At 36.6% G+C, this 26,958-nt stretch overlaps 1 protein-coding gene across 1 annotated transcript in view; it reads right to left on the reverse strand.

Moving 5' to 3' along the window:
- LOC121322318 (low-density lipoprotein receptor-related protein 1B-like) overlaps positions 1-26,958 on the reverse strand; it is a 155,772-nt gene that overhangs the window by 114,647 nt on the left and 14,167 nt on the right. Inside the window, exons 7-10 of the mRNA XM_041262116.1 lie at positions 22,440-22,667; positions 21,715-21,889; positions 20,721-20,815; positions 15,186-15,335 (exon numbers count right to left, since the gene is read on the reverse strand). Of these exons, the coding sequence (XP_041118050.1) occupies positions 15,186-15,335; positions 20,721-20,815; positions 21,715-21,889; positions 22,440-22,667 (648 nt within the window). The remainder of the gene's footprint in view (positions 1-15,185; positions 15,336-20,720; positions 20,816-21,714; positions 21,890-22,439; positions 22,668-26,958) is intronic.

Raw genomic sequence — 26,958 nt, forward strand, 5'->3', positions numbered from 1 at the left:
TCCAGTATTCATAATAATTACTTAATTCATCATTCATAATACAGTTTAAACAGAAAACAGGGAGAAACAAATCAAGTTTCATATGGGTTCACCTCCAAATTTCCCCTAAATTCAACACAGGTTTGACAAATTCAAGAAACTCCATCTCCATCTTCCATTACCCCTAATCCTGCCCTATTACTTCCACCTGTAGAGTGAGGTCAGGCTTCCAGCTTTCCCTGTTATTACTCACTAACAACCACTCCCTAGTGATGTAACCCAGTGAAAACCAATACAACACAATAAAACATAACTAAAACACGATGGAACCATCACGTTTGACATTGGTTTAAGTCTTGGCATATGTTTGATGGCGAAACCACTGGGAGTACTGATGTCATTTTTGATCCTGGGCTTTCTTTTGATGCTCATATTGTGTTGTTATCAAGGTTTCCATGTATCATTTTAGAAATATTTCTAGGATTGAGTATGCTTTGAAAGGCCCTTATCGTACTATTCAAAATAGACCTGCTTCCTTTCTACTTGCTAAAGATCTATTTTGTAATATTCAGTCTGCAAGGAAAGAAGGAATCTTAGCATCACAATACCACATCACTAACAAGAAACACAGCATTTTAAACAGTTCCCTATTTGCATATTAAAAGGATCAACTGCTACAGTTGATATTTAATGTATACAGATCAACGTACAGTAATAGGTACATAGCTTTCAATGACAGATTCGGTAGCACCGCAAGAAAAAAAAAAAAAAAAATCCAGAGTAGGATACTCATATATTATTGCAGGGGAAGGGAACTGGGTCTAATAACATTAGATATTTTGACGAGGTCTCGAGAGTCGGCGCCCTTTGGGAACTGAAATAGATCTGTCAAAGGTACGGATTTCATTCATGTGCAGCATTCAAGGAACTGTAATGCTGGTGGTGTTAGCCACTACAGTATATATATATACTATATACATTATATGTATATATAGAAGCTATATATATATATATATATATATATATATATATATACTATGTGTGTTCTGCTGCTCCCTGCTATATATATATATATATATATATATATATATATATATATATATATATATATATATATATATATATATATATATATATATGACAGAGAGGCAGCAAAGCACATTAGTTTCAAACTAGTAAGGGATGAGCTTTTTGCAGACCCATGGATAAGTTAAAACTCAGGTAAGGTTGTGCGTACTTCAGCTGCAGCATCTGACAGATGGCCTAGCAGTGTCAATTTTAGTTTCAGCCTCTGGCAGCATGGGGCAGAGTAGGCAGCAAACTTAATTATACATATATGTACCTCTCAAGTTGATTTTTAATCAACTGACCGAGCAAACCCTTCCAGAATCCTATTTCTGCAATATTTAAAAGAAAAATAATGGTATTCTCAATAATAAATATATCTAGAGGTGCTAGGGAACAGAAAGCTAAGAAATAAATTAAAAACAGGAAATTATGTATTTATTATTTAAGATCTGTTGTCTTTATTTCCTATACAAGACATTTGGGGTTTCAGAGGTTGATTATATATTAATATTAACTGCAAATGAAGAATGTGCTTTCATTTTGAGATTTAAAGTACATACAGTTTCATTTATCACAATGATGTATTATTTCATGAGCTTACAATGTGAAGAAAAAATAAAATAATTAATGCCATCAGTAAAATTCCCTTTAAAAATCATTACATATTGAAAACAGCAACCCAATTACCAATGTATAATAGCTGTCCTTGTGAATTACAATTTTGAACTCTTTTCTATATGTACATGTTTGAATTACTCATATTTCTAACATGGTAAAGTCTGCATGTGAATGTAAAGAGATATGTAATCATAATGTCACACAGCAAGAGTCCATTTCAAAATAAATATATACATGTTCATGGAGAGAGGATATTTCCTGTTTATGGGGGGTAAATTAACTTCTCCAATTACCCCCAACAACACAGGTGAAGAAAGCGCCACATTATGCCTCTAATACTATTACTAGCATTCAACTGTATTAAATCACCTGCCCATTTAACATAGGTGCTGTGGAAAAAAAATCACTTGACCTTCCAACAAAGACACCTTGCAGACACCAGTACTGAACACAAGTCTCTTTAATATAGGCTGCTACTAAAACAAGGAAAGAAGAAAAAAAGGAGAGGTTTTTTTTTTTTTTTTTCCTGGAACCAGTGGCCATTCACCATAAAATAAGACCCACTTTTCAACACAAACAGTATTTATTTGGATTCTAAGATCTACTCCATGCTTATAACTGATGTCAGTAGGGTTTTAAATCTGCCAAATGCAGCACTGATTATGCCTTGTCTACCATTACTTTGTACTTATGTACAAATGGCTCAATGTGTTAGTAAGCAGTATTTTATGTATAGGGCCAAGCTATACACTGTAGCTCTTAAGACAAGCACTCTCTCACTGTACACTGATTGTTAATCGTTCAATTAATCAAGCCTTACAATTTCTAAATAGCAATGCATTTAAAAAAAAAAAAAAATGCATTAAGTGCTTTAAGTAAAAAATCATCAACCACTGCACAAAAAACAAGGGTCTGCAAAATTATACTGATTAGTAAACCTACAGTACACTTAAAGTTTGAATAGGTTTACCATAACATTGTAAATGTTTACTATTGGTTTACGAACACATTATCACCTTATACTGAAAGTGTACAACAGTTTATGTCACAATGGTAAACTGTATGTCAAAAATGCCCTTTACAATTAAAAATATATACTTGTACTTAATAGTTTACCTTCCCAAACATGTTTATTATTAGTTTACAACTGAAACATTTATGTAGCCTATAAATAAAGCTTACAGTGTGTTATCCCATAACTGTTTATTGTATGTCAAACGCATGAATGTTTACAATGAATTTAATAATAAATAATAATTAAGGCAGACATGCACATTTGTACTTGCCCTGGGTAGTTGTGAGTACATATATTATTCGGTTGACCAGTAGAAAGACACTACAGGCACCAAATGCATTGTGGTTCTGGTAACCTAACCAACCATGTTATCGCTGCACCTAAACACTACCGTTACCTAAACTCACATATTATTACATGACAAATGCAATAAAGTAGAATACATAACTTTTTCAAAAGTTTGCTGAATGACTTTTCATTTCCCTGGTCATCGCACCTCACTGGCCATCCTTTACATCTGGGCATGTAAACTTCCACTGCTTTGAGCAAGGCTGGTACACTCAAATTGAATAACGACTTTTAACCATTTCAACTCCAGATGTAAAAATGAAACCCCTTTCAGGTAGCAGATTTTGAAAATAACAATAATAATAATAATAATAATAATAATAATAATAATAATAATAATAATAATAATAATGTTTTCAAACATGTAATTGCTATAAAATATTAACATATGATGAATAAAACACAAATGACCTAAACTGTGTTTTTCATTAACCCATTATGCTCCTGTGTATTACATACCCATGTTCAATATAGAGATAAAACCCAATTTTTTTAGTTTGAACAAGAAAAAAAAAAAAAAAAAAAAGTCTGTTAATAACAATAACATTCAGTGTACAGTAATTATCAAAAAAATAAATAAAATAAAAACATGTGCCATTATCTCCACCTCTTTGAGAGCATGTGTACATGTTGCCATGACTATAACAACATGTTTTTTTGTTCTGATTATATCTGTTGAAATAAAACCCTTCTCCAAGGTAAGCCTACATTATGGTCTGCAATCTAATTGAAAATTTCACAAAGTAGAACAACATTCCTTCTTTGTATCTAACCAATACGTTCTACTACTATATGACTACAATTCCTTGAGTCATTTCATTTTTATTTTATTGTTTGCCTTTAATAGGATGTCAACACCCAGTAGGCCAGGCACATCACATGATTTACCAAGGTAACCTGAATCTGTGGTTTATATATACATATGAAATTCGAAATGCTAAAATGATTATTAATATTATTATGATTAGTTAATTACAACCAGATCAACTGACACACCAATTCCCTCTTCTCCAAGGTAACAGCAGTGTGCCAGTAAAATGTAGAAATATTATATTGCAAAAAACAAAACAAACAAAAAAAATACATGTGCGTATGCACATTTTGGTTAATTGTATTATTAGTTCTTTATCACCTGCACCTGCCTATTTGTAAATTAGAGCCAGGTGCAGGTTTTAAAAGGACTGCATCCAGGTTGCTGCTGTGTGGAGGGCCTGGTTGATGATGTTTTCAAGTGTACTGAAAAAGGTACTGTAAAAGCCTTTTTGTGTTCAACTTAAAAAAAAAAAAAAAAAAAAAAAAAAAAACCTGTGTTTTTGTTTCAGCCGGTGAACAGCATACCTGTCTGGATTTTTAGAGTAGATTCCTGAGGAATGTTTAGTCAGTGCTCCGAAGGAGCTAGGTGTTTGTTTTGTTTTTGTTCATTTGGTTTTGATTTCTGTAAATAATAAAACTGAAAAGACTTTTGTTTGGGCACGAAAGTGCTATTAAAAACGTTTGGTTTGCCCTTGACGATCTTGTGTTGAAGTTTAAGAAAACAAGGGGCATGACTAAAATTAGCCCCGGTACTCATATTAGAGTATATTACATATATATATATATATATATATATATATATATATATATATATATATATATATATATACAGCTATATATACAGATCTTCTATTTGTTTATTGAAAAATGACATAACCATGTTTACTTCTGTAGTTCAACACGTAATCTGGAGATTTAAATTTAGATTCATCAAGGTAAGCTTGTTTTTTTTTTAGATTTCTGAGTGACATTTGGACAAAAAATACTTTTACAAAGCTAATCCTATTTACCCATATAGATTTGTGTTGTTGTTGTGTGTGGGTATTGGCAAGAAAGCAAGCTAAGAACAGGTTTACTTTATTTATAGAACATATTTTAAAAGGCAGATTAATACCTTTGTTTCTGATAGGCCATCAGAGCATAATGGGTCCAGAGCAAAACTGAAGCAACAAATTAAAAACAGGACATCTTTTTTTTTAAAAAAGAACCAGGCATCTCTAGAAATAAACTGTAGAGAAAAGGTGAAATTAGATCCTTCTGACACAAGAATTGCTCAAGAGAATTGTGTCCTCTTCCCCGATGGCTCAAGAGCATTTGAAAAATCTGAGTCTGCTATAAAAGCTGGAGTTCAACCTGTCCTTTCAGAGTATTATCGATATAAAAATAACACCAACAAAAAGTACAGACTGTGATGGAAAATTGTAAAATATGCCAGAAGTGAAATTGCTGTATATTTTGTGTAACTATATTGCTCTTGTTTAATAATAAAATTAAGAATTTAAGAATCTTTAAATTGCAATGAGGCATGGAAGTTGGCATGTGAAGAAGTAAGGGTTGAGCTGGACAAAGCAAGTACTGGAAAAGCTGTTATGGGTTATATTCAGTGCCAAGAAAGGGACTGTCAGGTATATTAAGTTGATAGTTATTTCAGTACAACAGCAAATTGTAAAACTTTTCAGTCCATAATTATCTGAACAATTTTGTAGAATACTAAAATCGAAACATACAATGCTTATATATATTTTTTTGTTTTGTTTTTAGCTTGAAATTCAAAAGCTGTTATGAAACCAAAGACATTAAAATAGTAATGAACTTCATGTATTAGAAACTTTATTAGAGTTGCTTACTTAGCTTAGTTTAACTTCCAAAAAAAACCTGCCAAAATAGAGGTACAACATGCATGTTCATTCATGTTCTTCATGTACACAAATAAGATCTATAGTATGCGAGTACACATTGGATTTTAACTGTAGATTGTTCTCATGTTGACCAATAAATGCTGAAGCAGTCTAAAATGCACTGCATGAGTCGGAGCTCCCAGTAATGCATATTGGTTGACCTATTATTGCTCTCAGGAAAACACATTAAAAGCAATGAATGCAGTCCATGAGTGCATTGAAGGAAGGGTGCGAAATAGGAGAGGAACTACCAAAGTAAAGGTGTCTGCTTTAACACAGGTGGGGATTTAATTTATTTTTTATTTTTTTACAATTGATCAAGTTTAGAAAGATAAACTTGAGGCGATTTTACAATAAACCAGCACACCAGATGTGTGTAAATTATTTGTTGTGACTATCAGAAATAAATAGAATATATCTATGCTGCAAAAAGTAATTTAAAGTTGTGTCCTGAAAGGTTTGGTTATTTTAAAAATAAACCAAAAAATTTATAGTATATATATAATATATATATATATATTTTATTATGATAAACCCCAGGACTTTCATAAGATTTTCAATATCCTACGATGATATATATTATATATATTATATATATATATATTATATATATTATAGTATATGGCAGAGCAAAGCTCTGCCCTTTTTAAATTGGCAGGGATGGGGTTAACTTCCCCTACCTCCCTGGGTTTATTATGTTCAGGTGGCTGGGGTTGATTAGTTGATTAGGTTAATTAACGATCAATCAGCGCCCAGCCACCTGACATAAAAGGAGGCCTCTGCTTCTCATTTGGGAGAGGGGGAGCTGAGGAAGCAGGTTGGTTTTTTTTTTTGTTTGGAAAGTTTGAATCCAGTGAAGGCATTGCCCAGCCTGGAAATTGTTATTTTTGTAAGTTTTGCTTTTTGTCTTTCTTTGTGTTTAAATTGCTTTGTTTTGGCCCTTGTGCCCTTTCATTTTTGTGTTTATTTATAATAAAATAGTTATTTTTTTGAACTGCAGTCTGTCTCTGGGCCTCTTTCCACTCACCAGCCTGCCACGTATGGTGTCAGCAGTGGGATAGCGCCACCTAGAGGCTCAGAGCAGTATTTTTGTTTTGTTTTGTGGAATTTTTGGGATAATTATAATTTTTTTGAATAAGCCGTCCCCAGAGCCAGAGAGGGAGGAAGAGCCCGAGAGGGAGGAGGATCTGCCGTCGTCCCCAGAGCCCGAGAGGGGTGAGAGCCAGAGAGGGAGGAGGATCTGCCGTCGCCCCCAGAGCCAGAGAGGGGCCGTCCGTCGCTCCCAGAGCCCGAGAGGGGTGAGGAGCTGCCGTCGTCCCCAGAGCCAGAGAGGGGTGAGGAGCTGCCGTCGTCCCCAGAGCCAGAGAGGGGTGAGGAGCTGCCGTCGCTCCCAGAGCCAGAGAGGGGTGAGGAGCTGCCGTCGTCCCCAGAGCCAGAGAGGGGTGAGGAGCTGCCGTCGTCCCCAGAGCCAGAGAGGGGTGAGGAGCTGCCGTCGTCCCCAGAGCCAGAGAGGGGTGAGGAGCTGCCGTCGTCCCCAGAGCCAGAGAGGGAGGAGGATCTGCCGTCGCCCCCAGAGCCAGAGAGGGAGGAGGATCTGCCGTCGTCCCCAGAGCCAGAGAGGGAGGAGGAGCTGCCGTCGCTCCCAGAGCCAGAGAGGGAGGAGGATCTGCCGTCGCTCCCAGAGCCAGAGAGGGGTGAGGAGCTGCCGTCGCTCCCAGAGCCAGAGAGGGAGGAGGAGCTGCCGTCGCTCCCAGAGCCAGAGAGGGAGGAGGAGCTGCCGTCGCTCCCAGAGCCAGAGAGGGGTGAGGAGCTGCCGTCGCTCCCAGAGCCAGAGAGGGAGGAGGATCTGCCGTCGCCCCCAGAGCCAGAGAGGGAGGAGGATCCGCCGTCGTCCCCAGAGCCCGAGAGGGAGGAGGATCCGCCGCCGTCCCCAGAGCCAGAGAGGGAGGAGGATCCGCCGTCGTCCCCAGAGCCAGAGAGGGAGGAGGATCCGCCGTCGTCCCCAGAGCCAGAGAGGGAGGAGGATCCGCCGTCGCTCCCAGAGCCAGAGAGGGAGGAGGATCTGCCGTCGCTCCCAGAGCCAGAGAGGGAGGAGGATCCCAGAGCCAGAGAGGGAGGAGGATCCGCCGTCGTCCCCAGAGCCCGAGAGGGAGGAGGATCCGCCGCCGTCCCCAGAGCCCGAGAGGGAGGAGGAGCCGCCGTCGCTCCCAGAGCCAGAGAGGGGAGGAGCCGCCGCTCCCAGAGCCCGAGAGGGGAGGAGCCGCCGTATCCCAGAGCCCAGAGGGATGCCCGCCGCTCCCAGAGCCCAGGGAGGAGCCACGCCCCCAGAGCCCAGAGAGGGAGGAGCTATGGCCCAAGGATGCCTGCCTTGCACCGCCCAGGGATGCCACGCCCGCTCCGCTCAGGGATGACACATTTGGATCGCCTGGGGTTGCCTGCTGCTCCGCATCGCTTGGGGCTGGCTGGTGTCTCCTTTTTGTTTTCTAGGGTTGCCGAGGGAGTTCCACTAGAGGGAGCCGCCGGGCCGCCTCCACCACCAGAGGGAGCCGGGCGCCGTCCGCCTCCGCCTCCGCCACCAGAGGGAGCCGGGCCGCCGTTGCCGCCTCCGCCACCAGAGGGAGCCGGGCCGCCATCGCCGCCTCCGCCACCAGAGGGTGCCGGGCCGCCGTCGCCGCCTCCGCCACCAGAGGGAGCCGGGCTGCCGCCTCTGTACTACCTTGGAGATCCGGGGCCCCCTCAACCAAAGAAGACTTGGGGGCTCCGACATCAACCCCGCCCACCCAAGAGACATAACTGGACTCTTGGGGGGAGGGGGGAGGGGGGGGGGGGGGGAAGGGGGGAGTTGGCCGATTGCGGCCGGTGTACGTTGTACATGGGGGGAGGTGTGTGGCAGAGCAAAGCTCTGCCCTTTTTAAATTGGCAGGGATGGGGATAATTTCCCCTACCTGCCTGGGTTTATTATGTTCAGGTGGCTGGGGTTGATTAGGTTAATTAACGATCAATCAGCGCCCAGCCACCTGACATAAAAGGAGGCCTCTGCTTCTCATTTGGGAGAGGGAGCTGAGGAAGCAGGTTGGTTTTTTTGGTTGTTTGGAAAGTTTGAATCCAGTGAAGGCATTGCCCAGCCTGGAAATTGTTATTTTTGTAAGTTTTGCTTTTTGTCTTTCTTTGTGCTTAAATTGCTTTGTTTTGGCCCTTGTGCCCTTTCATTTTTGTGTTTATTTATAATAAAATAGTTATTTTTTTGAACTGCAGTCTGTCTCTGGGCCTCTTTCCACTCGCCAGCCTGCCACATATATATAATATAATTTCTCCCACAGAATTCACAAGGGATACAAGTAGTACACAAAAGAAAATGGATCAATGGCAGAATGGGATGCTGAGTTAGAGCAAGTACATTTCATTAATAAAACAAATTGTTGAGGAATATTTCTTACTAATTGATTAACAACCATATTTATTTATTTACAATAGCCTATTTCATGCTGTCAATGTAGAAGTGACAAAAGCTAGAGTATGTTAAGGGTGGAAATACTGAAGTTAGGCAGGATGAGATCAGAAGCAAGTCATGACAGCCGAGAATTCATTTTTATAGCAATGTTCCTATCTGTATTATGTAGCATCTGTACCGGTATTGTCATTGTGGTGTGTTTTCTAAATTGTTTGCATCTTTGTTTTACATGATTGTAAAATACATACTTGCCATTTCAATATTTTCAGTCATTCATTTCTAACCCTTAACCCCCAAGAATACAAAGCAAGTTCAAACTTCACGTGGTGTATTGGTTATTTTTAGATGTAGCTGAATAACTGTCATTATTCATTTATTGCTGTTTTTGTTCAATAAATGTTTATTTTGAAACTACCAGCTAACCAGAATAATGGTAATATTTAAATGCATTCATATGATGTTTCTTCATTAAGAAGTTAATAAAATACTGTGAAACTGCTCCTTCCTATCAATTACCCTAAAAAGAAAGTAAAACATTATGTGAGCTTTCCTTAGTGTTAAACTCCAAACACCTATAGGCATAAAATAAGTTTGCTTGTTGAATCAAATTTGGATATCAAACATCCATTTTTATGCATGTATGAGTAAACTTTAATTTGCTGTACATCTGTGTAAATGATTTGCTCAAATAAGATTTCAGTTGATTTGATAATAAAACAAGGCATTGTTACTCTTCCTGTCAAAGAGGAGCTCTGCTTCTAATAAATTCTGTGTTTTGCAGCAGGTATACAAAGATATTGGCACAATGTCAGAAGGAAACTGAAATATGATCTATCTTGATTTGCAGAAATGTTTCAATGGAATACAAACCATAGTTCATGGCTTTTATTACATACAATACCAGTTTGTGAATGATTCATGTGCAGTGTGGCAAACAAAGATAGTTAATGACTGTTTAGTAAAACTATTTCCTCCTATCTAACAGTAAAACGTACCATTTGATTAAGCTTTTTGGATGTTTCTGTATGGTTAAAATAACTTAATGTCCTTGCAGTAATGAGCAAAACAGTAAACAACATAGTTTAGCATGTGTAAATAAGATAATTTAATACAGTTTTACATTTTAAAAGGCATTACACTGGTGTTTAATCAAACTAATGTCATTGTTTAATTTATATTATAAACCATTTAACATTTATAATGGGTGCTTTAATTATATTTTAAAATACATCTGCTTAGAAAAGAAACATTACTGTCTGTGAAACTGCCATTAGCTAGTATAACTTGAACTTTGTATGCAGCAATGCTTTCTAGGGAATATTGTTTTCCTGCAAATGCTGGTTAACTTAATTATTTGTTTAATTTATGATTTTATATGTATATACACAATATATATATATATTGTATATATATATATATATATATATATATATATATATATATATATATATATATATATACTATATATATATATAAATAGCGATATATATACACATATATATATATATACATTATATATCAGTTATAATATACAGTTGTGTGTTAATATGTGTGTATATATGTGTGTGTATATAATATATATGTATGTCATGTTTTTATTTATTCCAAAAATGTCTTTAGACGGTTGAAAAACCTTTTAACTTGCTGAGATTTCAACCAAGGATAGATAATGCAATTACAGCTTTCAAAACTCTTCCCCTGGAGCCTCAATGAGCTCAGAAAAGTCTGGAGAAGAAAATAATCCCTTCAATGATGACAACAGAATTCAGACTAAAGTAGTCCTTTGGTGGGAATCGGATCAAATGCACAAAATAAAATCCCCATGTGACAGGGTACTTAACAGCCAAACAAGCTGTAATAAATGTTAGAAAAAATGGGATCATTTTCTGATGACTGAGCTCCCACAACAATTCCAGTGGATGGTAGCATACATATCTTCATAGAATGTGTCTGTAAAGGTAGTAGATATACAGTAAGCAGCTAAAGTGGTCAAGATGAAATCTCCTGAAACTACCACATGTGCCTTTTTGGCATTAATATACTAGTTCCAAGGTATCGTATTTTTTTTTCTCCTTTCAAATAGCGCAATTATTTTGGTTACATCTGATAGTTTATAATCCTTTTCCTTACATTGTAATTTGAGATTAGTGAAGTGTTGCATCTATATGCATATAATGAGGCCTTTACTGTGATGTAGACAGAGTTGTTTTGAAGTGATTAAGTAGAAATGGATTTTATTAATAAATAAATTTAAAAAAATAGTTGTACTCAGTAATCGGGTTTTGTTTTTCAAAGAATACATGTAAACATTTTAATATGTAGACTTTGATGAAAGGTTAAACAGTTTAAACTGAAAGAACCATATGCCTGCAAAACATGCAGTGTGCAAGACGTCAGACTACAAGAATACAAAGCATACAAAAACTATAAACAGGAGTCATACTAGATGTTTTTGTATTTTCATAAACCTGAAGTATAAATACTTACTCCAAAACATGGTGTACAAATATGTGCAAACCTCCCTGCAAACTTCAAGTTTACAGAATGGTTTACGAACCATGTATTGTTTGTATGTACATAATATGGTTTACTGAGGATTTACAGGTGATGCAATCACTTCATTTTTTATTTTTTTTTGCAGTCAACTCCCTGGAAAAATACTTGTCTTCTCTGCAGGTATGCTATTCCTGCTAAGCCATATGCTGTCTGTCTGACACTGTGCAGGTTTATAGCATAGCTCAAGGGCAAAATGTAACATTCACCCAGGCCTCATGTCACGATTTCAAGGATGAATCTTAAACGAGGTTGAATAAAATCTGTATGAAAGCAAAAAACATAATGCTGCAAACCCAATAGGTATGAAGTAACTTGGTACAGATAATTTCCGTAAGTCAAAAATAGACTATTTCTCTCTCTGTATATTCACTGTTTATGTATAGCACATATACTGCTATTGTTGTGTACCATGTGTTACTGATCAGTAACTTACAAATGAGTACACTACATTAAAAAGCAGAAATTTTAACTTATTCAACAATGAACATACATGTAAACATAAGTAAAACAAAAAAGAACTAAGTAACTGTATACACCAAACCGAACTAAACACAGTATCCTTGTATAGTCTGTCAGAATCTAAAGTGTATGTATGTATTTTCCCTGTTTTTAAACAACACATAGTGCATATTCCATATGAAATATAACTGCATAATTTTATTCCAGCACTCTAATGGAATATACGTTTGTGTTGGATTTCAAGTGAGCACCATGCAAGGCTCCAATGCATCACATCTCTGTTAACCTTGTTTCTCATTGTACTCTGTATGAATAAACTCTAAACTTTGTGTCTTGCCGTAAGACCTATGTAATGAGTTTCTGGATTGTAAATTTGAAACAATACTGTTAAAGTACATTTTTAAAAGCGTGGTTTTGATTAAACTACAAGATCAAATACATCACCAAACTAGGCACTGCAAAAAAAGTAACACTTTAAAATTGGAAACAGGAGGTCACACTGCAAAAGTCTCATATTTATGACATTTCTAACACTGCCTATTTGTTATAAAATGATACATAAAAAAAAAAAAAGATTTATAATGAAACATACTATAAATAAGCTTGCTACAATTCAGTTTTTATCTTTTTGCAAAATTGATGATTAATATCGACATTTATTTTAGAAAGAATTTACTGTTTACTTTTTTTTCAATCTTTATTTTTCAATTCAAGTAGAGTGTTGGTGAAATTGAGCTTTATGCTTTAAAAAAAAAAAAAAAAAAAAAAAAAACCCAGACTTTTTATGCCATTGAAAAATGTCTCATTTAGCGAAACACCTTTATCACAATCAACATGCAAAAAAAAAACATGGTTACCAACATTCTAATTGAAATAACGTTTGGTCACAGTTGAGCAATACATCTAAAAATGTTTTCAAATAAATCATAGTAAACCCAGCATATAAAAGTGTATTAATTTAAGACTAAACATAATATGCACAGAACACCACATTTGACATTAGAAAGTCTTTATATGATAGTGAAGTTCAAACTACCTTTAGGGAATGTACATAAACTGGTAAGCCAACAAGCAAGGCCAGGAAAAGAGTGCACAGGGCTATAAGCTATGGAGTAGTCAGCCACCCAAGAATAACATTGTAACATTCCAGGGAGGTGAGGGAGCTGACAGTCTGAAGGATACTGGTTTATGCAGTGATAATAAGGTAATACATTTACAGAGTGAATGTGCATGAAAAACTAGCACTTTTGAACAGTGGTTGAGATATGAGCAGGTTAGTGCAAGGTTACATACATGTATACACCTGTTTATTAGGCTGACACACCTGGTCAACCCCAGCTGTATGTAAACCAGCAATTAGTCTGTTGCAGGTTAAAAGTTCCTTTTATTAAAAAAAAAAAAAAGACTGAAATATCAACTTGTTATTGCCATCCTCTGTATAAAATGGCAATAAAAAATGCATCCCTTTGAGTTTGTTTTACAATAAACCGTAAACTGTTAACTCATAATGATAATTTTTTAAATAATATTTGCCTCAGGAGCAAACATACATATAAACTATATGGCCATTGATATATTTTCTTTACAAAACAAACCACATTAATTGTGATAGATCTTTCTTGGAAAATACATCATTGTGTGATTTTGCAGAAGCTGGCTACTTTGAGTGTAAGGCATTAGTATTTCTGTCAATTTTCATACAAGTTCACATTTAATATATGTGACACAGTCTGGAAGCCTTTTTTATGATTAAATGTTATTGAATTTCAACCCCATTTCTGCATTTACAGCAGGAGATTCTTTCCATCCCTTTAATGCATTATTACAGGTCATTAACCAACCTAATGACAGAATTGCCCCTGACATGCTTTGAAGCCACAGCTATTGCTTTGATGAAATCATTTAGGATATGTTGTGCATAGGGTGCTGTGTGATACAAGCTGACCATGAGTGGTAGAAATCAGCTTGTATCTTACACAGCATCCTATACTATAGTGTTTATAACGAATAGTCAAATAAGACTATTTTAAGCCACTTTATTATCTGTTTATTTAGAAGACACCTTTATCCATGGTAACTTAAATAGACTAGGGTGTGTGAACTATGCATCAGCTGCAGAGTCACTTACAACAACATCTCACCCAAAAGACAGAGCACAAGGAGGTTAAGTGACTTGCTCAGGGTCACACAGCGAGTGGTCCAGAATTTGAACGGGGACCTCCTGGTTATAAGCCCTTTTCTTTAACCACTGGACTACACAGCCTCCTATACTGTTTATTCCATCTATTTCTGTTAATACTTTTGCCTATTCAGTATTATCTACTGACTTTACTGGCCTTTCCTTTTGCACAGCAAAGGCTTGAGTTTAATGCATATTAGTCTTACAGTACATTCACATTTCTTTGGAAAATCAAGCCCTTATCTTTCCTTCCTGCTATTGTCAGCCCTACTTCCTCACAAGGACATCACGGCAGGCTTTAGGACACTTAGATCATCTTATAGCAAGTCATTATGGTACCAAATGTGTTTTATTCAAAGCTAAATTCAACAAGTAAACCATTTAAAATAAAAAATAAAAAGCTGCAACATTTGATGGACAGCTGTTACCAAGTTTAACTGATCCACATGGCATATTAATTCCACACTATTTGGTATAGAGCATCAAGGAAAGAAACACATGTACACCCCTTTGATTTTCAACTTCTGGTATGAATAACACATACTGTTAGGTACAGTATATTATTAAAACAACAATAATCTGGAATGTTCCAGTCAATATATGTAAAATATGTACCAATGAAACAATTAGAGCAGCTTTCCAATCATGTTTGTCCTGACAATGTCATTTTACAAGTGCTAATCTTAATATAAAACTACTAGCTCCTCTAATGGCAAAATAGCCTCATTCAAGGCAAAAACTGATCTTCTCACTTCATTCATGATCAATAGGTACTATCAGCTTTAGTAATGTAGCACTCACCCATCACAGCCAGAGCTGTAGCTTTAGTTAATTCTTTCTTCATGGACTCCATAACCTCTAAATTACTACCGTCCAAGTTACATCTATTTATGGTTCTGTTTTCTGAACTGATCCAATACAGCATGTTTGCTGCATAGTCTATCGACAGACCTGTAATAAAGAAATATAACATTCAGAATTTTTAAACACTGACATGCCTAATTTAATTCACAGCAGTGTTTACCTGCCAGATAACTGATAGCAGTGACGTAATGCAGACCAATTATCTACAGGCAATAATCGCTACAGAGAACTAATGCTATTATAAACCAACAATATTTTTTGGTGTAGGAAAGTATTTTTTAAAATGTGTTTTTATTTTATATTTATGACCAGATCCCTTTAGCGAGTTTCAATATTCTTAGAGGGCATCTACCATTGGATTTTGATTAGTCTGAACCTGTAATCAACATGGGAACATATTTTTAAGCCTAATGGCTTTGATACATTTATTAGTATTTATTTAATATTAGACTGCCATTAGTCAAATGGTGTCTACCTATATCTTTTTCTTATATAACATTATCAAATTGATTACTATAGATTTTCATCGTACATAACAGATAACGTTAAATGAGTCTTCAGAATAATTAAAGACATCTTAAGTTCAGTCTTTAAGATGCAGTCAAGAAGGCTGTCCTTAATTGTCCTAAAAGTAGGGCTCTTGTTCTACCTTTAGGTGGTTTTAATTTCATTTATTCAAATTTATGAGCAAAACTTTGTATTGTCAGGATGCAACAATGCATTCATGTCTTCCTATGGCAAAAACGGAATGCTATGTCGGAAGGGTTTGTATAATTTTTTCACTTCCAAATGTAATATATTGTATAGAAACTATGGTATACTTAATCAGCATTATTATTTCATTTTAAGAATTCCCTCACTTGCATGATAATAATTGTTGTATTATTGCAGACTGACATTTTTGTTACCCAACATATATGGATAAAGTGTCAAAAAAGATAAAGACGACATGAATAAAATACTGCTGGCACAATTCGGTAAAAGGCAGTTTGACCTTGGGTTCATATGTTTTTTAGATGACTTACTGAAATATATATATATTATATATATATATATATATATACAATACACATATATTAGTATATGTGTGTGTGTGTGTGTGTGTGTGTGTGTGTGTGTGTGTGTGCTGTGTGTGCTGTGACATGGCAGGAAAAACAAACAAGCATCTTTAACAGGATCAAGGACTTCACACACCAATTTGCCAGTGTGATGACCATCTGCAACCAGCGTTCATGGGCTTCCATCAATAGACAATGTGCTCCTGTCATGAAGCTGGCAGGTAGGTTACTTATTAATGAGGCCCCCTCTCATTTGATGAGATGACTGATTTATTTTGGTGTGAGGAATGGGGAGAACATTGACTTACCCTAAATTATTGGATCTACAAAATGGTTTTGGCCCAGAAAAAAAAAAAAAATCTTTATATATATATATATATATATATATATATATATATATATATATATATATATATATATATATATATAGTACACACACTGTATCTTTAGAAAAGTCTATACCCACTTTCAAAACCTTTTGTTGCCTTATAGCCTGGAATTAAAATGCATTAAGTAATTCTAACAAACAAACACAAAAAAAGTTCATTATCCTACTCCACAACTTCCAAGTGAAAAAAAAATTCTAGAAATTTGTAGAAAATGAATTACAAATAAAAAGATTGGTTGGATAAGTGTCCACCAACCTTGTAATAGCAATCCTAAATTAGCTCAGGTATAACCAATCGCCTTCAAAATCACACACCAAGTTAAGTGGCCTCCAGCTGTGTTAAATTTTAGTGATTCACATGATTTCAGGATAAATTCAACAGTTCTAAAGGTTCCCTTTGCTGGGTAGTACATTTCAAAGCAAAGACTGAGCACCAAGGTGCTTTCTAAAGAACTCCGGGACAAAGTTATTGAAAGGCACAGATCAGGGGATGGGTATAAAAAAGATATCAAAGGCCTTGAATATCCCTTGGAGCACGGTCAAGACAATCATTAAGAAGTGGAAGGTGTTTGGCACCACCAAGTCCCTGCCTAGATCAGGCCGCCCCTCCAAGCTGGATGACCGAGCAAGAAGGAAACTGATCAGAGAAGCTACCAAGAGGGCAATGGCAACTTTGCAGGAGCTACATGCTTTTCTGGCCAAGACTGGTCAAAGTGTGCATGTAACAACAATATCCCAAGCACTCCAGAAATCTGGCCTGTATGGTAGGGTGGCAAGAAAGAAGCCATATTACTCAAGAAAGCCCAACTTGAATCATGTTTGAAGTAAGCAAAAAACAGTCAGGAGATTCTGTAGCCATATGGCAAAATGTTTTGTGGTCTGACAAAACTAAAATAGAACTTTTTGGCCTAAATGCAAAGTGTTATGTTTGGCGCAAACCCAACACAGCGCAACACCCAAAGAACACTGTCTCTACTGTGAAGCATGGTGGTGGCAGTGGTGTGGATGTTTCTCATCGGAAGGGACTGGAGCACTTGTCAGGATAGAAGGGAAAATGGATGGAGCAAAGTACAGAGAAGTCCTTGAGGAAAACCTGCTGCCCTCAACAAGAAAGCTGAAATTGGGACAGAAGAACGACCCAAAACACACATCCAAAGCTACATTGGAGTGGCTAAGGAACAAAAAGGTAAATGTCCTTGAGTGGCCCAGTCAGAGCCCCAACCTAAATCCTATCGAAAATGTGTGGCATTGCTTGAAGATTGCTGTCCATCAACGCTCCTCAAGGAACTTGACAGAGCTTGAACAGTTTTGTAAAGAAGAATGGTCAAATATTGCCAAATCTAGGTGTGCAAAGTTGGTAGAGACCTATCCCAACAGACTCACAGCTGTAATTGCTGCCAAAGGTGCTTCCACCAAGTATTAACTCAGGGGGGTGGAGACTTATCCAATTATGGTCTTTCAGTTTTGTATTTTTAATATATAATTTTTTTCTCAATAATTTTTTTATGCTGTGTAGATAAGTGGAAAGAAAATAATCATTTAAATGTATGAAACTCTGAGGCACTGACAATAAAATGTGAAAAAAGTTCAAGGGGGTGTAGACTTCCTATAGGCACTGTGTGTTGTGTGTGTGTGTGTGTGTGTGTGTGTGTGTGTGTATATATATATATATATATATATATATATATATATATATATATATATATATATATATATATATATATATAATACACACACACATACACACAATAACGTCACATTTTGTTAAATTACAAGTCATTTATTCACAGTTTTTCAAACAAGCTTTTTTATTCAACGCTGTAATGGTTAAACTAAACACTGTTATATGAGGAGGAGGTTAAATGTCAGCAAAACTTGCAAAGAAAATGTACAAAATGAAATGCACTGGTTGCATAAGTATTCAGCCCCTTAAGTCACTACCTGGTAGAAGCACATTTTGCAGCAATTACTGCTTTGAGTCTTTTTGGATAGGTCTCTACTAGCCTAGCACAGTAGGATGGAGAAATTTTTGCCCATTCTTCACAGAGAAATTGCTCCAGTTCTGATAAGTTTTTGGGGATCATCGATGGACTGCAATCTTTAAGTCACACCATTAATTCTCGACTGGATTCAAGTCAGGACTTTGACTGGGCCGCTCAAGACCTACTTGTTCAACCACTTCAGTGTGGCTCTGGCTTTGTGCTTTGGGTCATTGTCCTGCTGAAATGTGAATTTCCTCCCCAGTTTCAGAGTCCTTGCTGACTCAAACAGGTTTCTCAAGGATTCACCTATACTTTGCACCATCCATTCTCCCCTCTATCCTGACAAGCTTCTCAGGCCCTGCTGAAGAGACATGATGCTGCCAACACCATGCCTGACAGTTGGGATGGTGTTGACTGGGTGATGTGCAGTGCTGGGCTTGTGCCAGATGTAACGTTTGAAATTTAGACCGAAAAGTTCCATTGTTGTCTCGTCTGACACACAAAACCTTTTTCCACATGTCTGTAGTATCATCTACATGCTTTTTTGCAAACTCCATACGTGCTTTTTGAGTAATGGCTTCTTTCATGCAGGCCAGCTTTGTGTAGGGACTGGCTTATTGTTAATGTGTGAACACTGACTCCCATCTCAGACACAGAACTTTCAAGGTTATTGTTGAGTTACTTCAGAGTGACATCCCAAGCCAGTTTCCTGCTTGCCTGGCTGCTCAGTTTGGGAGGGCGACCTGATTTGGGTAGTGTCTAGGTAGTATGATGCATCTTCCACTTCTTAATGATGGACTTCACTGTGCTGAGATATAGGGATGATCAGCGCCTTTGAAATGTTCTTGTACCTTTCCCCTGCTTTGTGCCTCTACCACTTTAACCCTGACTTGTTCTGAAAGTTCCTTGGTCTTCATGGCTGCTTTGTTGGATCACTATGTGAGTTGCAACTTGAAGGTCTTTATATACATGAGGGAAATTATCTACAAGTTAAACCACTTTGAATACACACAGGCTGAAACCATTTCACAAATGTTATGACCTTGTAAACAAGCAATTTACACCTGAGCTGATTTAGGGCGGCAGTAGCAAAGGGGTTGAATACTTATGCAACTGAGATTAATCTGTTTTTCTCTGTAAATCTTATTTATTTATATTCTATATGCATTTTTTTAACTTTATCAATGTGGAGAAGTTTGTGTAGATTCTACATGTAAAGTCTAATTTGAAAGAGTCATGGAGTACGCTCAGGTGCCAACAAAATGTGAAAAATTTGCAAGGGGGTGAATACTTTCTGAAAACCACTCTGTGTCTATCTATCTATCTATCTATCTATCTATCTATCTATCTATCTATCTATCTCTTCTGAACCTAGTGCATTTGGTTTCACGTTGCAGTTCTGTAAGTACATTTGAGTTCACAATGACAGTGATATTAGGAGAAGGGCTACACATTTATTGTTTTGGAGAAGCAGCAACATTTAATTTATTGTGATGTCTTTCAAATATCTGCAACAACCCTGGCTGGAAAAGTCTGTTGATATAATCGGCATGCAGCGTGGAATGATTAAAATATATGAATAAAACAATGCAGAAATGAACACTGTACAAAATAATCTTTGTATAAAACGTACATCAGGTCATGATAAGAGATAATTAAGCAATTAGCATTGTACCATGTAAAATGCACATAATGTGTTTGTTTTTCAGTAATTACAAAATAACTCTGCAGTGCGTAATTGGAAATAGACTCAAGAGCCCTAAAAACAATTATATTAGAAATATTGATAAATCTTACTCTTCTAAGATCAATCATGTGGACACGCTAAGTATACTTAATGGGCATATTGTTCTAGGGAATTAAAAAAAAAAAAAAGAAGAAAGAAAAAAGAACTAGGCTATTTTTTTTTTTTTAAATAATAGGCTTTTATACTAAGTGAGACTTATTCTGGAAACACTTAAGTGACTCTTGATGAATAAATTTAAAATATTGCAAATTAATCCTGGTGTATTAGATAAAAGCAATGAGATAATTCTGCATTTACCGACTGGATCTTTCTGATTCTGGTGAAGAATCTTACTGTTACTTCCATCCATGTTGGCCATGTTAATTGTGTTCCCATCAGTCCAGTAAAGCTTCCTGAAACAAAATAAAGGATAATTGAGGTGAATGAAGGATAATTGAGGTGTAATGGAAATAAAGAGGTAGTATGGGTCCTATTTGCTAGTGTAGTACCATAAGGATAATGGACATACATTACTTGTGTATAAAAACAATGACAATGTCAAAGAGTAGAGGAAAAACCTAACTAGGAGGAAACTTCTGGGGGTTCATAGCCATGTTAAAGCACTACCATGTCCATCATTTATTCTAAAGGAGCTAGGTAATGTTGGTTGGAAAAAAGCAATCTGCTGTTGTTTAAAAAATAGTTGTACTGAAGTACTGACTCAAGCAGTGAGAAGAATGTGACTACAATTATAACCACAGTTATAATTCATAATTTATCAAGAATCTCTCCTGTTGCAGTCCCAGACCACATGTTGTTTCTTAAATGCATAATAAGACAGACAGGTGGAACTTTAAAAGTCACGTGAATCATTTTAAACAAATAGTAAGATAAGCTAATGCACATTTTAGCTGACTTTTAGATTCATATTAACAGGTGACCACATGTAAAAACCTTTTCAGAAACAAGAAAGGAGACATGATAGTTTTATACCTGCCAAATATAATCACTTTCCTTGTATTATTTTAGATATTATTTGTAGTTTTTTGTTGGTTTTTTTGCCACAGAGCCATCATAGTGTGTAGCTATTTTGAGTATCACCATGTGTTAGTTAGCTGATGTCTTTCCAACAGAAGAAAAAATACCACCCAATTTATACCAAAACCAAAATGAGCAACCACACACCCGTCAAAAATAATTACTCTTTAACAAATAGCCGATAAATCATGATATAAAGACTGACTAAATGCTGATATCACATTTCTATTCTTATTTATATTGTTTTGTTACACAAGATTTGGATTTAGCTCACCCCTTTGAAGGATGTACCACAAGACACTTTGGTTTATCAATTCCATGAATGACAGTTGTCTTTAAGGAGCCATCTAATCGAGCAATGTTTATTTGAGTTTCATCATACTCCGAGCTTAACCAGTACATATTCCTGGATATCCAATCTAAAGCCAGCCCACGGACATTAAGTATATCTGCAATGAAAAAAAGGGAAACTATAACTTTACAAATTAGTAGCAATTTGGATTTGAATGGCTGTGGAATTCTTGGCCACCAGTTGAATGACTGAGCTGTCAGTTGTTCTCTTTTACCCATTATTCAACATCTTGTCTACATTAGTTCTGGACACAACTAAAAATATGAATACATTTAAAAACACCATGATGAAGCAATATCATGTCTGCAAATAGTTTATGCTGATACTGGGTACACTGAATATTTTCTACAAGACAGCAAAAAATATAAAAAATAATAACAGACGTTTGCTTATTCGTGATAATGGGGTTAGCTTCCTCTGGAATGCAAACGATATAAGGAGTCATTTTTAAACTATTAATCTGTGCAATTACTGTTGACCCAAAAGCATCCATAGACAGACACATGCTGTGGAAGGGTGCTCACAAATACTGCAATTCTCAGGTTCTCACTGCAGGAAGCACAAGACAAATGGGTTTTAAGCCATTAGTTTAGGGATTACATTTATAAAAAAAACAAAAAAAACAATGCCCGCTGTTTTCTAATTACCTCCAGAGATTATTGTCTCCAGCCCAGTGCCATTTACAAAGGCTCGTTTAATTGTTTGGGTTTTTACATCAGTCCAATAAATCCTCTCCTCCAATGCTTCATAATCCACAACTGTCACATCATCAATGTCTGGTACAGTGAAGGCTGTTATGATGTTAAAATAGGGGTTGTCTATATCTACACCACGGATTTCTGAGTGTCTAGCATAGAGAAGAAATGTCTTCACTTCTGTCAGACAAAGAAGGAAAATGTTATGAATAATAACTAGATTTATAGCAGCCTGGAAGTGCAGTGATATGGTTACATTTTGTGCTTATTATGTTGTATAATTTAATTAATTATGTTATATAGACAGGATCAATGATCAGTGGACAACCTGATAAACAGCAGCAGTTAGTACAATTTCAGTTTTACAACTAGACTACATAAAGCATACAAAACATAAGTCATAAATTGTAATAAAAAAGACACTTATTCAGCAAACATGCCTGCAAGCCAACACCACACAAGTATAAGCAGATTTAAATATAGCCTGATAAAGTTTAATGTCAGCATAACAGGCCACCATGTAAATGCGGCAAAAGTACAGTCAATGTTTTAAAATCACATTTGTGGTTATTTATTTAACTTTTCAAAGAGACCGCTTTTATAAATAAGATTTACCACTTGTTAATGGTTTCCTCAAAATTTTTCAGCTTTTTAATAAAACTGCCCCCCCCCCAAAAAAAAAGTCTATAAATAACTTACAAGTGAAAGAGACAATACTACTTTAAACTCAGCAATAAATCTTATAGCGCATTTTATAATTTAAATATGTGATGGCAAACACGTAAAAGCGATTTGCATACATTTCTCAACATGCTCAAGTGCAGATGTACTAAGATGGGCCAGTCGAGGCGTAAACATACCGCAATTAACATTTTCGGTGTGACAATTCGCAAAGTATACATGTTGTCATATGTAAGAAGAGAAAATATGTTTAGAAGAGAGATGCAATATCCGAATTCAAATATTTGTTGCATCACCTTAGTGAGATCTCTAGCATTGGGAGAATGAAAGGCAGTTTAATCCCATCATATTCTATAGTAGGGCCCCCACCTTCACCCCCAAATAACAATAAAAAAGGGTTTCATAATCATATAGTAGTTCCTCGCTAAACAGGACATGTTTGTCCGACATAAGGAGGTGTCGTGTTTAAAAATCACACACACATACATGCATACTGCTCAATGTATTTTAATTGTATAAATAATTTCGCTGAAATAACACTAGTGTTTTGGGTAGACGACACATTACGTTATGTAAAAATATAAATGCACACTATGCCTATACAGTACAGTAGTAAAAGAAAATGAATACCTAGCACACTTTTTTTTTTACTGCAACCTGTAGGCTACCAGTAACACAAAATAAATCCTGCTGCTGCATTATACACATTGGTGTGCAATGCGAATAAAAGATTATTTTAAATTAAAACTAAATGATTTTAATTTTTTATTTTTTTTTTAATCATTATTATATTTAACTTGTCCTACTTAGTAGCCTAGACAATTAACACAAAACAGATCATGGTGCCGCACTGACAAGATATGATACTTACAGGAGGACAGTCAATTCTCGTTGATACGAATTTCAAGGGACCAGCAACAAATTTTGCCTTATACCACTAATTTGTATTATCATCAGTAGCCTATAAGCCAAATGTATAGTGTCAGTTTTCATTTAAGTTAGTCAGGAGTGCAGTGCTAAATTGTGCACAACTGCAAACCACCTGCTCATTAATAGAATAGGTGTGTTTCCTATTCCTACATGCTCAGAATGAGCTGGAGGAGTTAGCAGCACATGTGTGCAGTCTATTCTTCCCAACACAGTGGAGAAACCAGAAATGTAATAGAATTTTATTTTTAAAACTTGCAGGTACATCCTTCTTCTACAGAAAAAAAAAAAAAAGAAAGGGTATTTGGGTGTTTGCCTCAAAAATGCATTCACAACTGGCAAAGCACGAGAAAAAAGCTGACTGGGAAATGAAAGCAACAGCTGCCACAGTCCCCTGAAAGCACCCTGAGGCAAGATAATGCAGGATGGACAATAGTTAGACCACTGCAGGGATAGCATGGCTTCTCTGGGTGACAGGCTCCAGCTCATCTTTTAAATCAGACAGCAAATCAAGAATTATGTGGCTGCCGAGCCTGTACCTGTGCTTAATTTGGTCTTCATTTAAATTGAAGAGGGTAATGCGGGTATGAAATACCCTTTCTCTTCTTATCCTACAAATTACTAATTCTTGCTAAGGACTTTTCCTACATACATGTATTAAATGCCCTGATGGCATTTGAAAGGCAGAAATTGCAAAAATACAAAAGTTATAATCCCCGCTACCTAGAACCGCCAAAGCTGTCACTTTGACTGCCTTTTACAATACCTGTTTTATTTTTAAAATAACCTATGATATTCTGTATTTATATACAAGTCTGTTGTTATTTCTGCTGGGCCTGGCAGCCACTAATTCCTTTGTTTTGTACAAGGAATGCACCATGGAAAATATTATTAGGAGTGATTTCATCTTGAAGTTAGCCACAGCGCTTTGGCAGAAACATTTCAATCAGAAAACTGTAAAGCAGCACACACAATAGAAAACATATGCTACTTTCGCTTTAAATTAATGACACGTTTTTACAGTTTTGTATGTACCTGTTTACACACTAGTTTCTTTTGAAATATTAATTTTATTATAGTTTTGCATTTTTTAAGTAGTGCTTTATATGTGGGAAGTTAGAAAATAAACCCTTTTATGTTTAATTGTTCATTTTAATACAGTGTTTAGGCTGTGCAGATGTTTGATATGATGTGCTTGTACAAAACTTTTGAGTTGTATCCGATAGTTTTTTTCTAAAAGTTCTTAACAAATTGATGTTATTGTGAGTGTCGCAATTGTCGGCAGCTTTAGTATATCTCCTTATAATATTTGAGAAACCTCATTTGCACCTCATCCCCATTCCATTTTTATGTATATACGCCCAAAATTACATATTCATCTAAGGCTGAACCGCAAAGAATTCCATAAAAAGTCACTAACAGCATAGCGCTTGTTTATTACATTTCACCACAAACTTCCGACTTGTTTGCAACTGGTTTCTGACTATTGCGACAGCCGCAACACTAGTACTAGTAGTATCTACCCCTCAGTAACTGTTTTTAAATTTACAACACTGAGAGTTGGACACAAGAAGCAGACTTTGCCTTCATCCCATATACTTGAATGATGATGTTTATGCCTTTGGGTAATGTATCATAAAACAAAATAGGCACTAAATGTTGGATTTTGAAATTTTTTGTTGAATTTAGCAACCTGGCTTTGTCTTTTATCTCCGTGTGCCAGTGGGTGCAGTGCTGGATGAAGGTTCAGGGGCATGTGCCAGCTGGCTTTCGAGTCTCTTATCAAAATGTTTCTGCCATAGCTCCTGGGCTAGTTGCAAAATGAAGTCCCTCTGAGTGATTGTGTTGCCGGTGCACTCCTTGTACAAACCAAAAGACAAGTCCAAAATGTTATAAATAACAGCCACAGGCCACCTGCGAGTACCACCTTTGACAGAATACAGCCGTGCCGTTTGACCCAGTATATCCATACCGTACTTCGTTGCGTTGTAAAATGGAATACTCTCTGGATTTCATTTAGCATCAGTCCAGATGGTCACTGATGTGTGCACAATTATTTTTAATGTTTTACACCTGTACACACTCAGGGTGGCATGGTCATTCTGCCTGAGGGGTGTAGTGGAGTGCAGGGGGGCTTGCACAGCTTGAGCTGTTGGTGACAACTCTATTCAGAGGACAGGCAGACGAGAAAAAAGTAGCTTAGCTATATCACACTGTACTGTGATTCAGTGTGTCGACAGGAATATATAATACGGTCTTTCGCAATTACTTTTTATTGATTTTATTACAAAGCCTAGACTAAATTGTCGGCTATATTGTATTGATTTCAAAATGTCGCATAAACTGCAGGTCTGGTGGTTGAAGAAGCAAGTGCTTACAACTCATTCATTTTTACGATTCTGCAGCTGCAACACCGTATGGGTATTTAATTCAAATATTTAGTAACACTTAAGAACAGACATGCACAAGATTTTCACATACGCAGAGATATTTAAATTTGAATTGGAAGAGCCGTTCAAAAAGCGGCTATGGCAGTACTAGAGTTAATAATTAACCACAGCTACTGTATTGCCAGAGGTGACAAAGCTAAGCCAACAGCATTTTCTTTTCTGCTTATTCCTCAAATGAGACAACTACCCAACTGTATTATAAAAACAATGTATGTCAAACCAATATTCCCTCCTGTTCCTTTCAGCAGTACTGCACTACTTGACCTCCAGTTCAATCTATAGGTACCTTTCCCACCTCTGCTAAAGAGAAAAAAGCAGTACGAGGATAGTGCAGTAGTGTTAATTCTGTAAAATGATAACCCCCTCCAATGTGTCGAGCAAGATGTTTTATATTTTCAGTCTCCCCTTCCTCG

This window comes from Polyodon spathula, chromosome 10, assembly GCF_017654505.1.
Source record: "Polyodon spathula isolate WHYD16114869_AA chromosome 10, ASM1765450v1, whole genome shotgun sequence".
Taxonomy (NCBI): Eukaryota; Metazoa; Chordata; class Actinopteri; order Acipenseriformes; family Polyodontidae; genus Polyodon; species Polyodon spathula.